The sequence below is a fragment of the Falco rusticolus genome, chromosome 7, assembly GCF_015220075.1.
Source record: "Falco rusticolus isolate bFalRus1 chromosome 7, bFalRus1.pri, whole genome shotgun sequence".
Lineage (NCBI taxonomy): Eukaryota > Metazoa > Chordata > Aves > Falconiformes > Falconidae > Falco > Falco rusticolus.
This window is the reverse complement of record NC_051193.1, coordinates 9,506,047-9,521,447: the sequence shown is the minus strand read 5'-3', so window position 1 is coordinate 9,521,447 and position 15,401 is coordinate 9,506,047. Positions and strand designations below refer to the sequence as shown.

At 39.5% G+C, this 15,401-nt stretch overlaps 1 protein-coding gene across 3 annotated transcripts in view; it reads left to right on the top strand.

The window, feature by feature from the left end:
* MCTP2 (multiple C2 and transmembrane domain containing 2) overlaps nt 1-15,401 on the top strand; it is a 109,704-nt gene that overhangs the window by 38,773 nt on the left and 55,530 nt on the right. For all 3 annotated transcript variants that reach the window (XM_037395846.1, XM_037395845.1, XM_037395847.1), the window contains 4 exons: nt 5,256-5,442; nt 6,365-6,458; nt 10,227-10,329; nt 12,789-12,891. In XM_037395846.1, coding sequence (XP_037251743.1) covers nt 5,256-5,442; nt 6,365-6,458; nt 10,227-10,329; nt 12,789-12,891 — 487 coding nt within the window. The remainder of the gene's footprint in view (nt 1-5,255; nt 5,443-6,364; nt 6,459-10,226; nt 10,330-12,788; nt 12,892-15,401) is intronic.

The window sequence follows — 15,401 nt, the reverse complement described above, 5'->3', positions numbered from 1 at the left end:
AAGATTTCAGCACTGGGAAAACCTGTGTGTGTTAGATTTTCCTTGGTTATTTTTGCTGTCTGTGTGGAGAAAAAAATATTGCTGGTATTGCCTTAAGCACAGCAAACTCACTGTAGCATCAAAACAGGAAAAAATTATACTAGATTTTTAAAAGCAATTGCAAGAACAGGTAAACACCAAATGCATAATAACAAGTCTTGTTTTTACAGAGTATAAACTTTTGACACCCAATAAATAGTATATTATGAAGGGTTCAAATGCAGTCTAATCTGGAAAAGGATTCTGTAGGAGAAACAAGCATTATAAGGTACTGTTTATTGGCTTCATGACTTCCAAGTGGAGTTTTGAGATTTCTGGATTTCACAATATCATTGTAAGAAAGATTCTTTAGTAAAATGTTTGTGGGTTACATTCGGTCATTGCATATAGCAGCACACCCCAACTGCCCTGAAATAATTTGCATAGCTTTCAAGGAAAAATGCAAAAATGGCTGGATTTGAATTAATAATTCTGTGGTTAATTTGTGGAGGGAGTTAGGATTCATTACGCTCCCCTCAAAGTTGTGTAGGTTGGACTGTGTTGGTTATACCTTTAAATATATGTATATTTTTAATATTTAGAGGAAGTTGAGGAGATGCACAAGGTGGAGTCATGTCTGGTAAACAAGAATGCTGAACTTCTTTGTAATAAAGACTTGTGTTAATTCCTTTAGACCCAGGGTTTCATGTAGGATGGATGCCTTAAGCCCCTAGAACATGGCTCTTCGCCCAGGCATAATTTGGTTTCAGGGTAAAATATTGTTGTTGAAATAGGACATGAAGTGCCTGTGGAGACTGTGGAACGTGTAGGATAAGAAATGCTTTAGACCTCCGGTACTAAACACTAACACCTGGGGTATTTATCTGCTTCCGAATTAGTGAGGAAATGTTCGGTGCAATTTCATTTCATCCTTCTTTATCAACACCTGGGGTATTTATCTGCTTCCGAAATAGAGAGGAAACGTTCGGTGCAATTTCATTTCACCCTTTTTATCCAAAACAAACCCTCACTGTCAGTGCACATCGCAAGCTAAGTTATTACATTTAGCCTACCTGTGTTCTCCTTAGTTTTTCAGCTGGGTCCAATTTCTCTTGCTCGCTTAAAATACTGCAGCTTCGAGTGGATCAGCTGCCAGGGCCTGACCCGGAGGGGTGGCTGTGTTTTGGTGCCAGATGAAATGATCCCTCTATTTAGCCGTCACGGAACTGTTAGTAACTTTTATTGAGTGGTTTTTGTGTCCTTTGGAATAAGAGGCATTCTATGAGCAGGAGACCATCTTAATGTATATTAATAAACAAAGGTGTTAACGTGTGCAGAATTTGTCCGGGCAGAGTTACATTGCTTATGCCAGGTTGTGTGCGTTTCTGCATTAAGGGATATGTTCTTAAAAAGAGATGCTGCAGAATGTTGGTGGTTTTTTTTCTTCACGTATTTACCTCAAGACAGAGTTTTTACAAAAAATGCTAGACTTAAGAGCGTGATCCAAGAGATTGGAGTGCATCCAGTATCTTTCTGATTAATGCCTCTGGGAAACAGTGTCTTTTGCAACAAGAAACAATCCTTATTTTAAAGTCCGTGCTGTTGCGATGGAGCAGTAAAATCTACTATGGCTGTGTCCAAACCTTTAATTTAAATTTCACCAAGATACAGGAAGAATCAGACAACCAAAATTTATCTGTAGAGTAAGTCTGAATAAGACCTTATTAATTGTCTCCCTTACACCTGTGGCATTTGAAATTCCTTTTCAAATATTAATCATAGATGCATCTTACTCTGTATACTGTGATAATGATTCTGACCTCGAAGGGCTTTCCAGAATTCTGCAGGGGGAAAAAATGGCAATGTTGTGTGCAGACTTTTTAATATATATTTAATTTATTTATATTTAAGGATACTTACCGTAATCTGATGAACTATGGATTGGGTAGTAAAATACAACCCCATGACTACTGCTAAGATGCTAAGCTCAGCACCTTTTACTGAAATTTTAACATTTGATTCCCTGATAAAGTTAAACAAATAATTTAACCCAGATTTTCTCTGTAGTGTTCTCAAATAATACTTCTCTGCAAAATGGCAGCTGACGATGAGGGCTGTAAGTCAAAAGAACAGTTTTAAATGAAAACTAAAGCAGTGGTGTAATCCTCTATAGGACTAAAGGTTAATATAGAGGTGTAGACCTCGATATTGATCAGGAGGAGGAAGCAAAACATTTAATTAATTGTGGTTTTAAAAAAGTGATACATTTGTGTGCACAGTGCACTCACAGAACTGTATCCCCTATAGGTCATACATATAGTCAGGTGTGTGAAAGCTTGTACCTGAATTTAATATGTAATGTAGCAAAAGATGACAACAAGCAGAGCTATCCTGAAGTATGATTACTTTGCTGAGGATTTAATTTGGGAGATCGTTTGCATCACCTGAAATACAAATAATCAGAGAGTTTTGCCCTTTGCATTCAGATGAGGCAACTTTTGAGCAAGAAGTGGATTGCCTCCATTAGTTTTATATTGTGCCCATCATGATAGTCTCTTACCACTTTCCTGTGAAATAATTATCTGTAATAAGGTCTTGCAGATAGAAAGCAGAGAAAGAAGGAAAGGGAGAGTTTCTGTTTCAGGAGGCTGGGAGAAGTAGTTTGGAAATCATTAGACTCGTTTTAATAGTGTAGAAGCATTTGTGTGGAAACTGCTGAATTTATATAGTAAATTGAATGTCTAATTGTTTTACCAAGCTGCATTCTTTGCAGTCTGATCAATTATGTTGTATAACCTAAATGAAACAGATTGTCTTTTTTTTTTTTTTTCTTAAGCCTTTTGCCATTTGCAAGTGTAAATGTGGATTTTCTTTTCACTTCCTCAAAAGAAAATACAGGGGCATACCATCACCTTGAGTGAACACAGATGTTTTAAGGAAGTTAGTTTGCACGGAAATCGGACAAGATTTGAGGAAGAAAAGCTTATACTCCACCTCCTGCTGTTTTCCCGTCCACATGTGCATCACTGCTATCCCCACGCCCTTATACTCAATCTTCTTTTTTTTTTTTTCCCCTGACCTTTGGCTAATCAGATTCTTCTAAAAAGAGAAACAATTCCAATTTGCCCAAACAAGCTAGAATTATATTTAACTTTGCCTTTGAGAGATTTCTGAGGTTACCTATTTGTGGGAGATGCACCGTTGTCTGAATGAGTTGTCTGTTGTCTCTTACCCCATGAAAAGTTCTTAACATAAAAAAACGCCAATGCAAGTTTTCCCGGTTGTGGACTTGTGAGTGGGTGGTGTATGAAATGCTGATGTGGGAGATGTGGCCTCTGTTGCCAGCTGAACCACAGACCAGCTGGGTGACCCTGCGTTTTCCCCTCTCCTTCCTTCAGTTTCTTCATCTGTAAAAAAAAATTAAAAATAAACCCCAAGGTAACGGTACGTTCCACCTTTTGCACTGATACCTAAAGTATCAGTAAAAACTGCTGCAGTCTGGGAAGTTGCTGTGTTAATGCAGCCAAGGTGATGTTGGCCTCCAGTGTGGAAGTGATAAGGTCTTTTTCTCAAATACTTGCCTTTTTTGTTGTTTTGTTTCCCCTTCTGCTGTAACTCCTCCTGTCATATCTATCTGAAGAGTCTAGGCGTAGTGATGAGCTTTAAATGCAACCTCTCACACTTGGAAACTGTGTTGAGAGGCAGCCTACGCGCCGAACAGTGTTGGTACTCTGCCTGGTTTATTTTCTTTCTCTTTAAAAGCACTTGAAAGCAGTTAATAAGAGTAAACTTGCAACCTGTTGTATGTTCAGTGCAGTGAGTAGCAAAGAGGACACTTAAGGCAAAGTCATCCCCATGGATTCTGGTCAGAAGAAGCTTACACAAAGAGCTGTGTTTTAATACACGGAGCTACTGGATGACTTACAAACTCATCAGAGCAATGACTTTTACTTCATAACATAGCTTCTTGGGTTTTCAGGCTGAAATGTTTGGGGATTTTATTTTTTTTCGCCCCCTTTAGCATTCACAGAAAATAGGCTGTTAAGAAGCGGAAAGCATGCAATTTATAGCAGATGGGTATAAACCGCTCCAGCTCTACTACTGGAATGGGATCAATCAGGAGCACTACATGCACCATTTACCCAGAAGAAACCCACCTGGGGGAACCCTGTGGAATTTTAGCCTATTAAGACAACACCTTAACAAGTTTAGTTTAAATAAAAACTTGTCGGCAGGCATTAAGCGGAGCGAAAGCTCTCGCTCTCCATCATCCGCTCACCATCCCTTGGAGAAATGTGACTCCCCACGCACTGTGGCAACAAAGCTACTCCTTCCTTATTTTTGTTTTGTTTTTTTTTTTTTCCTTTTTCATCTGTAACTTTTGTTCAGCCTGTTCTTAAAAGCCAAGCCCTACGGAGGTTCAAAAAAGTTCCACTCCATTTACTGGACTTCTAAATAGAAGGCATTTAGCCAAGCCAAGTGATGAGGCTTGCTGTTGCGTTTAACCGCTCCCTTCGCGTGTGACTGGCTGACTAGTGAGCGCTCCCTGCTTTAGCCCATACTCATCTTTTGTTATTGCCTCTTTAGAAATGTTTCTCTTCTTTCCTCCTAATTTTTATTTTTGGGGGGAAGTATCAGGTTAATGATATGTACTATGTGCAGGGGGTTGGGGGTGGGGCGGGGGTGGGGGTGACTTTTAAGACAGTCCTTCCCTTTGGGAAATATAACAGTACACTGAAAGTGTGCTCTAGTAAGGCTTGTAAAAGAGATTGGGGCATACAGTATAATGTAGCATAAAATGGAGTATGTGACTTTAAAGAAACGAATCTATTTTAGGCTAATGTTTTAAATTTTGCATTTGCTCCTTTTCTTTTCCCCCAGGTGAAATAAAACTGTGTTTCAAATCCATCACAAAACACTGGGGGATTTTAGAGGGGAAGTGAGGCAGGCCAGAGTTAAGTTTTCCTACTGTACTTGCAGCCCAAACCTTTTACCTCTGCTTACCAGTAGGTGAACCAGAAAGCAAAACTTGACAGTAAGTGCAATAGAAACTGGCTAATTGGTTTCCCGTGTTTAATTTTGAGATGCTTTTTTTTTTTTTTTGTGTTCTTTCCATCCTGAACAAGCAATAAGTTTTGGTGCCTGCTTACTACTGAAGTCAATATGAATGTTGCTTTATTATTCCCCCCCCCCCCCCAGCTCCTTTTCCGTATTAACCCTTGGCAATGTTGTTCTAGGTGCCAAGTTGACATTCATGCCCTGCCGATGAAGCAGACCAATTGCTTAGAGCTGCCTCTGGCAAAACATCCAGGGTCCCTGCTAATGTTGATTGCTGTTGCCCCGTGTACAGGCGTGTCTATCTCTGATCTGTGTGTCTGCCCTTTGGGAGACCCCAGCGAACGGCAACAGATTTCACAGCGCTATGTGAGTTTGCATATTCTTTTTTTCTTCTGTTTTTCTCTCCTCTAGTTTTGAAAGTAGTCAAAATTGCGGGGAGGGGGGAATTGTCCAGTCATAATGACATGTGTCCTACCGGAGAAAACTATTACACGGAATAGTTATTACGTTTAGAATGACTTGGAGATGAGCAGGGCGGATAGACCCAAGCCATTTGCCTGCGTGTATTTGAGTTGTAAATTAATACTTTTCTTTGCAAACTTGAATTGTATTAAAAGATTATCATGGGGAATGAGACAGAGTGAATGTCATGGAGAGTCTGTAGTATTCTTTGCTTTCTTTCCTCCTTTGGGGAGGATGTGTTCTGGATTTTGAACTGTTGGAAGATAAAGCCTTATGATGGCTTTCACCCATCAATCCTCAAAAGCTGGACAAGCAGCAATACGTGTATCTCTCTGAAATGGGGTGCGAGAATGAGGCGTGAGGAACTTGAACCACCTATGCCAATGTTTTTGAGGACAGATTCCTCGCTGCTGATGTAGTGTGCTGCCTGCCTGACCCATGCTGCTTCTCCAGGTCTACCTATGTCCCATTTTCTGTTTTAATTGACAGATGATATTTGCATAAACGTTCAGGGTCCTTCCCATCTCCACCATAACATTAACATGTAACTTATGTGAATGGAGAATTAGGAGCAGGTACCATGTGATGTCTTGAAACTCCGGGTCGTGATGCAGTGAGACTGAGATAGTGGATGTGTGTTTATGGGTGTATCAGCTGCTGAACTGAAACAAAGCAGAAATAAGATGGATATAGAAATGTAAGTCATTTAGTAGTTCAATAATTTCTGTTTCTTACTGAATAACAAATGAAATACATCTTTACTAGTTCAGTAATTTCTGTTTCTTACTGAATGACAAAATGTATCTTCATGCTTTCCTCTTTGCAGTGTATAAAGAATTCCTTTCAGGACGTGAAGGACATTGGTTTCTTACAAGTCAAAGTGTTAAAGGCAGTGGACCTCTTGGCAGCAGATTTTGCAGGTATTTTGTTTCTCTTTTGCAGCATATGATGCTATAATGTTTTGTGAGTGCTGCTTAGACTTTGTGCAGTACTGTCAGTTGATCAAGGAAAAGTAAATCTTCCATCGTTTCTCAGCGGCGAAACCTACCTCAGGGAACTGAGGTACAAAATGATTTTGACTCCCAAAAGTATGTGGGAAGTCCAGTGGATGGAGATCTGAGTGGCGTGACCAATAGCTTAACACTTAGCATAGTGTACTGTTGTATTTTCCAGCAGGGATATGTAAAATAAAGTGATGGTGCCTGCAAAGTAGCCTTTCCACCTTTTATCAGGTGCCTTGTGAGCAAGACTGAAAGATTTTGGGGATGTCTGACACGGTGCTGAGTGTGTGGGTTGGGGTGGTGCTGCAGGCTGTCACCCGAAAAAGAAAGCTTGCCAGCGATGGGGATGCAAGTGCGATGGTTTCTCTTACAGCTCGTTTGTGGCTTCAGTTTGCAATGATCTTTTTGGTGCTTTTACTCCGAGAAAAGGATGGATTTTCCACTGAGCTGTACCTCAAATTGTGCTTGGTCCTGACAGCAACGGACACTTAACACCTTTTAAAAATACAACTTTATATTGTTTCTCCAGGGAAGGTCTAGGGAATTAGTACTTCTCTGTAACGATTGCCTGGACATTATTACTTTTATTACCATCTTCTCCAGAATTCTGGAGACCTTTTAATTCCCCTCTGTATCTTGCAGCACCCAGTAATTCACAGCCACAGTATTGTGTGTTGTGTATTTGCTGACACAGTAATTTTCTTAAGAGAACTTGTTGATAAAGGCAGGAAAGATGCTAGAGAGAAAACACTCTTGCCCCACTCACTGGTGTGCATGAAGACACTGTAACATAAGAGAACATTGCTCCTAATGTAAGGACCAAAGGAGAAAGCCCAAGATGAATCAAGATATTATTTCAGTTTCAATTCACTGCTTAACACTGCAGTGGAAAAAAAGGTTTCTGCAAAGAGCAGTACTTTAAAGAACTGAAGAACTTAATTTGAAAGCATACAGAAACACTGCCAATAATGAAACGTATCTTGTACAGAAGTGCATTTCTAGGTTGACATAACGTATACATCTGTATGGAATTAGGAATGTAATGGCACCTTCCTAACAAATTTAATAGGAAGTGTACCACAGCAAAGCAGAACCCTTGGCTAACGGCAAGGCTAGGGCTGTCTAGAACTATGTGAGGTTTTAATATAGACAGCGTACAGGGAAAGAGCTGAGCCCAGAAGGTTACTTACCCTTTGGAAAACTTCAGTGATGCTAATGCAGTTGCATCCGTGATGGATTTGGCCCCCTTTCCCTCAATACTTAAACAGGAGCATGTGGGTGGATAATGAACATTGGAAGAGACACGCAGGTTCTTGATTCTGCAATTCAAAGACTTTTCATACAGAGTATGTGACACACATTCCTTGTGCATAGCACAGAATGAAATTCTGCTTAAGTAAAAGGTTACTCAGTCTGTCATTATATTCAAAATAACCCAGGCTTTGAGCCTGATTCATGAAGCAAATGACAAATTGTTTTTCAATGGCAGTGCTGAAAATATCCTAGTATTATGCTGTAATAGACCCACCAAATTGCAAAAGGATGCAGCCATTTTAGGTAAAAATAGCATAATTTCTGATCGTGAAATGAGAGACATAAAGATTAATTATCTGTTCTGAGCCATTCATAAATGATTAGTGCAGCAATTATGGTCTTCCATAATAGAGCCCTCCTAGAGCAGTGCCATATTTCCTGCATTGCCAGGGAGACTGCTCAGATTTATTGTTATTGATAAAAGTAAATTCAAAGTCCAGCAAAAAATCTGATAAAGCAAAAATCGCAGAGACAATAAGAGGTACAAAGATTTCCAAGGGTTAATAGAGGAGCAGTACGAGCAGGTAGTGTTCCCTCGCTGTCCTGTCCCCATCCAGTAGCAGTCATGAGTCCTGTCTGGGTGAACTTCTGCAGACCAGTCATGTGCTGTCAGGTATGATGCCACCTTATACCTTCTTCCATAGTAAAGATTGGATTTTGGTGTGATTGGGATTTCTGTTGTCAGTTGATTATATGTTGGCATTCTAGATTTTAATTGCAAGTTTTTAGCCTACTGTAATAATAGCTCTCAGAAAACAACATAGAATCTGCTTTGGTTTTGAACAGTGTTTTGAAAATTCATATTTCACCATTTGACATAAATTTTAGGCTAGTTTACACACAGCTATATCAAATATGTAGATCTTCAGCCACAGCTAGCCCAGTTTGAGCCTTCCATACTTTTATATTCGTAGATAATAGTTTTGTTGACGTGAAAATGACTTTTTCTGCTTTGTTGGATGTTTTCTGTGTATGCATTGAGAGTTCTTCTCAAACACTGCATTTGCTCACTGACCAAAAAATAGCATTCAAAATACCAAATTATACAGTGGGATTGTTTTTGGCATATACCCGTTTGCATTTCAAATAGTTTCTCTGAAGGGCTGCATGCATTTTCCACACTTATCAGGGAATGGGCACGTAAGCTGAAAAGAAGACAGAGAGATTCCAGTAGTACACATGGTCTTTAAACTTTACCAATATTGACTAGTTAATACCCGCTGCTTACATACTGAAAAGATTCCTGTTTAGTTTATGAACTTCTCAGAGTAAGAACCTTAAGAGCTCTGCATTAATAATGCCAAAAATTAAGAAAAAGACAGCTTTTGCTTAAATATCGTGTCTGTCTGCTGTCTAAATCCCTGCATTGCTGACATATTTAATTGCCTCCATAAAAGTTAGGCTGGAGTGTCTGTGGCTGAGTTATACGTGAACACTGAAGATGAGATTAAAACATACTGAGCCAGACATGCCGATAAAGGGCACTCTGTTCACGATGGAAACTGCTCAGCTTGTGAAAGCTACAAATTAATGTAATGTGAATTATCCAAAAAAACCACCCCCAAAACATTAGCAAACATCTTTGCTATAACAGGTTCCACATTGACATCGTTCTTTTGAGAGGAGGTTGGGTTTTTTCGTTGGTGCTTGGTAGTGGTTTTTTTTTTTTCTTTTTTTGGTTTTGGTTTTTTGTTTGTTTGTTTGTTTGCTTGCTTTAAGTACGATACCTTATTCATGCATGGATTCTTCAGTTGATGCTGGGTTTTGTTTTAAACTGTGGCACTGCGTAGGGTCTTCGTGGCTTCCAGGACTTGCTCATGTGGAACTAATTGAAGAAATGCAGCTGATAAAGACAGTGCCTTCTCTTCTCATGGTGTGGGTACTTAGTCCTGTAATCAGCAGGAGAGGACCACAGACTCTAAGCAGAAGATATCATAGAGCACTGTAACTGCAGCACTGATGCTTACCTGGGTCAGAATGATAGTACTGCTTTTGTAATGTTGTCTGAGTAATTGTCAAAATAAGCAGATTTTTCTTGCTATAAAGACTTAGAGATAATTCACTGTAAGTCTCAGGCTTCCGGCATTAGAGTGAAGCCACCTGAGTGAGTTGTAAGGTAAGTGTTAAGAGTTTGCAGAACTGAGGATGCATAGGAGATGTTTTTTGTTTAGCAAGTCACTCCAACAGAATGAGGCAATTTGCAGTTGTCTTAATGGGTCTAATTTTACTTGACCTATCACTTCTTCATCCCTCCTGCAAAGAAACAGTGTGCATACTAAATACAGTAACTGGTCCACTTCATTTTTTTGTTTGTTTCTTCCTTTTTCTTTTTCTTTTTCTTTTTTTTTTTTAATCTATCTGGTTTTTCCCTAGGTAAAAGTGATCCTTTCTGTGTATTAGAGCTGGGAAATGACATGCTTCAAACGCACACTGTTTACAAGAACCTCAATCCAGAGTGGAACAAAGTTTTCACATTGTAAGTGGATTGCTTTTGAAAACATGCTGCAACACCAAATAGTTAGCAGCTTCACTATATAAGCTATCGACTTTGGGAAAATGCAAAGGTCAAGTTTAAGATATGTCAGTTTTTCATAGTCAGAGAGGATGTTGGAGAAATATCAAATATAACTCAATTAAAGCCTCTTGCCTTTTACTAGTTCTTGCATGGAGTTTATTAATAGAAGTCATTAAAAGAAAAATTACTGTGATATTTATAGGAAGAATCATGACTAGACATAATGGAGTCATAGCTGGATCCAAGAGATAATGTAACAGAAAGTAGAGACCAAATACTCACGCCTACATTTTCCATAATTTAAAATAAAATATGTTTCATTGAACCATAGCAGAATCCTTGTTTAATGTGTAAGTAAGCAGAAAATGAGAGCTCATGTTGTTCCTGGTATATCTTCTGAATTTAAACTAGTCAAACATAGCTTACCCCAAATTAAAAGCTTAAATTTTTATGGAAATCAAAGTATTCTCTTTTTTGGTGACTTTATTAATAACTAAAGTGATAATTTAGGTATTGCTAACTTTAGGCAGCGTAATTTTTCAGTCTTGCTTGAGGCTGACAAAGATTTTTGTGGATAACCTAGTGAGATACATGTTTCTAGGACTGTAGCAGCCGGTGGTAAGGAAGGCAACCATGAGGGCTGGCAGTTGGAGCTTTTATGACACTAGCACCTGTCCAGTGGGAGAGCAGTTTAAGAATGACAGACTTCTTGCAAAAGCAAGATTCATAAACACTGGGTTGGAGGAAAACACAGTAAAAAGTATCTGATCTCTTTGACAGAATTACCTTGCTGGATTTCTGTTTGATTCGTGGGTGCAGCTGAATGCATGTCTCTTGGAGTCCTTCTCTTTGTCTGTTCTCAGGAAGCTCCCACTCATCACTGTTTATTCTGAGATTGTGCCAGCAGATGAGTCTTGTCGGATGTTCAGCCAAAAAAATAAATCTAATAAGAATCTGAAGTTATTTTATTTAAAATGAAGCTTTGTGTCTATAGTTCCCATGGGTCTCAGAAATACCAGCTACAAACTATCTCTAACTTTCTTACTTGTGTTGCATGAGTAATCTAAGCACCAAACCTGCAGAGCTAGTCAGGCTCCCACTTCTCCTCTAGATTTTTGGCCATTTAAAAAAAAATATTAGGCACCTTAAAAGCTATTGAAGATTTAGATTAATTTTGGAGCAGAGTGGATTGTTTTGAGTGGATGAATCCATTTCAGCTGCAGTGTTCAAAACCACCACTTGGTACTAAGAGTGGTGAAACCCCTTCCCATCATAGTCAGATTTTCTGCAAGACACTTCTCTGTGTGTGTCACTGTGGGGTTTTACTGGTTTATAGCACTGGTAGCTATATCACATGGAAAATTATAATGGCTTGGAGAGGAATATGGAAGTCTGGTTGCAGAAGTGGCAGGTTTCCATGTATTTTAAAGCCATAATGTCTTGAAAACAGTGCGTTTAGTGGTGGTTTGGCTGCCACTAGATCACATCAGAGAACATGCTATGACAGCTAGTTGGAGAGACAGCCAGGGAGGTGGCTTCTAGGTTCAGACTCTGCTCCATGAGGAGCAAGTCCACTGTATTGCAGGTGGAGGTTCTGGGAGCAGGACTGCTCTGAAACAACCTTCTTTTAGGCAGAATGGCTACACTTGGTTAAATAACACACACACACTGTACCGCATACCTCTTTCTTTAATTCTTGCGTGTGGAATAAGAAAAATAGGAGATAATGAATGCAACCTGTAAGTTGTCTCCACTTACCCATGCTTTTGCAGTCACACAGATAAGACTTTTCTCAAATGAGACTCCCATTTATTAATGATATGATAAATACTTAGGATCGCATGCCTGCTGCCACATCAGAAGAGCATTGGCACTGAATAGAACAAAAATATTGTACATTTGGCCTTTAATGAGGGTTGATAGGGATGGTTTGTTGTTTTTTTTCTTCTGTGATTGGGGTTTTTTTAAGTAATTTGATTTGTTAGCACCTTAAAAGGGAGAGAATTGTTCAATAACTGGTCAAGTCAAATGAAGTTATGTAAGTTTTTGTTTCCTGGATTATTTCTTTAATGTCCCGAAGCCTGGCTTTGAATTCAGCCCTTGACCTGTCCCAGTCACCAGCTTGTCCTGTTGGAGAGCTGAGTTTTACATGGTTAGCATCATCAATGCACAGAAAATGTCACCGTCTGGTAGTTCTTTTCTTCACCTAGTTCTGGGACTGAAACATGAGGGGAAAGCTTGGGGAATACCCATCATTTGATTCATTTTGGGGGGAATTTAATTAAATGCTAGTTTTATACTCCAAGGTAATACAAACTTAATTAGTAAAACAGTGTTCTCAGATCTTTGTGGAGGAGACTGTGTGCATGTGTATCGAATATTATTATTTTTTTTTATGTGTCTGCACTTTTTTGTTCCAGCCCTATTAGAGATATTCATGATGTTCTGGAAGTGACAGTGTTTGATGAAGATGGAGATAAACCCCCTGATTTTCTTGGAAAAGTTGCCATCCCTTTGCTGTCTGTAAGTTACCTTTGCCATGTATATCATTCAAATATTGATGGTTTTGCTGGGAATGAATTGCATTTCTTTTCCCCATAGCACAAAGCAACACAGATTTAGAGATAAACAGGTTTTGTGATCTATATATGCCTTAGTTGGCAGTGTTTATAGCTCTCCTTAGTGTAACGAGCATTGCCAACCCATTTAAGTACAAATTTGGTTGATTGGAAGGAAAATTGCAGAAGTGTCTGTACTTCATCAGTACTATATGCCACATAGGTCTGAAAACATAATTGAGTTGTTCTGTGTGTTTCCACATCATCTTCTGAAGGTAACGTTTTAAGCATGCCTTTATTCTGTCTTGCTTCTTTTTACTCCAAGAAAGTAATTGCACATCACAGTAGGATTGACTAGAGATAGCTGTTGTTGCTGGCATAGCTGAATAAAATTACCTAAAAGGGGTGTTTTCTACTCCAGAGTGCTTTTAAAGACTGGTGGCTTTTGTTCGGTAAACAAATGTGTAAAGAGTGAGCCCTACCATGGGAGTATAAAATCAAAACTGGAAACAAAGCGAGCTCAGGGGAAAGCGGTTGTTCTGGAGATTAAGGAGAGTTGAAGCTTTTTCAGAAATGGTGAAAAAAGGCCAAGCTAAAGAGAGTGGGACATAAAAGGGTCATTAAAAGACATTAATAGAGAAATGGGGGGAAAGCAGTTTTGTGTTTGGTAAGACTGATTTAGTTCTGGAACAAGGCTGGTGGTAATAGAGTGAGCGAACCACATCAAGTGGATGTAAACAGCTCCATGTATATGTGCAGTATCACAGAACATTCTGGTAACTTTTGCAGTACCCTTTGGGAAGAATTTTCTAGGCTGTGACTTTTATTAAATCAGTGAGTAGATGAAGCTTGAAACATCATGGGACTCTTGTGCTCCTGTCAGTCGAGTCATGTAAACACGTTTAACTGGAAGCATGGAGGCTTCCTTGAGTTCTGAGACACTGATGCTTTGCAGTACATTCTCTACGCAGAGGAGAGGGTGTGACAGGTATTTATGCAGCAAGTACTGCATTGGGCCCTGTACAAACACTCATGCTTGCAATAAATAACATGATTCAAGTGATACGTGCAGTAGTGAGATGCTTTTGGTAATGCACAGTGTGATGCTGTGGGTAATAGCACTCTCGAATAGGCAGACGGCACATCCTGATTGAAATTATAGAGTACAAAATTGCAGTATTGTTTTGAAACATGCCTGTGAAAGCATATTCACCTCTGCAGAAAGGCTGGCACGCATCTTTCACAGTTAAGGCAAGAGCCTGTCTTTAAGAGGTGGGCTGCTGCAGGAAAGGCAGTATTGCAGCAGCGGGTTAGTGGGGCTCTGTCCTGGTGGAGACTGGAGAAGTGGGAGGTTTCTAGAGGGAAAAAACCTCATCAAAGTGGGTCATGTAAGCCCCACAGAGTTGGCGTACTTTAGGTAAGGGACCAGTCAGGATCAGAGAGGGGAACTGCAAATATTTGATGTTTCCAAATAAATAATGAACTGCCCAGAAAACTCTTGAGCTGGTGTAGAGGATGTGATCCCAACCTAAGGAATGCTTTATAGTGGTAAAGAAATAGGCCGATGTGCTCCATTTTTGTTATTATTTTGTCTAAATAAGTGTATTTCTTGTGCATGCGAATTAAAAGCAGTGTGGCTTCTGAATCTCTTCGTGAAAGTGTGTTGGGTTTCATCCACTGTGCACTCTTTCCAAGTTATATATTCCCTATGTACAGCGTAACGTGCAATTTGTGAATATAAAGAGCCGAAGCTATAGAAGCTGAGAAGTAAATACTGAGCTCTTGGTGCCCCACACACTGTTGTGTGCTTTGCAATCCTCCTCCCTCTGTGGCCCGGACTGCAAGTTTTTTTTGAGGCTGGGGATGTTTTAGGTTGTTTGTCTATTGTAGTGGCTGGAGTTGTCAATTTCTCTGGGTTTAGAACAGTATTAGAGTCAGTTGGGCATGGAGGATGATTTGATGTTTACAGGGAAGGAAAAACCTCTTAACATCTTTTATTCCATTTTTGATCACTTTGTTAATTTTTCCCCAAGTCCTCGTATCTCTGATGTTACTGGAAGAGAGTGGCTGGAGCAGCTGCTCTCCTGCAGATCCAGCGCCTGCCAAATGGTCTGCATGATCGGCAGCAGGCTGTGTGGGCTCACAGTGAGAAGATGTTAGATTTGGATTTTCTGTTGATTTTATAGACGTTTGTCAAGTATCCCTTAGGAAGCATGTAACAAGGCAGAGGAGGGGAGTGCATGTGTGTGGTAATGTCCAAACTATTCAGTGTAGGTTTTTTGTCCAAGGTTTGAGACAAAAAAAAATAAAATAAAAATTGTTTATGCTTTCCCTTGCCAACTGATCTTCTTCCTTCCCGTCCAAACTTCTCTGCCTCCTATTTCAGTCAAATCTAGTGTAAATATATTCGTCTCTGCTTCTGATTAAAAAACATTTTGCACCTATTAACTTAGTCTGCTCAGACAGAACACTGCA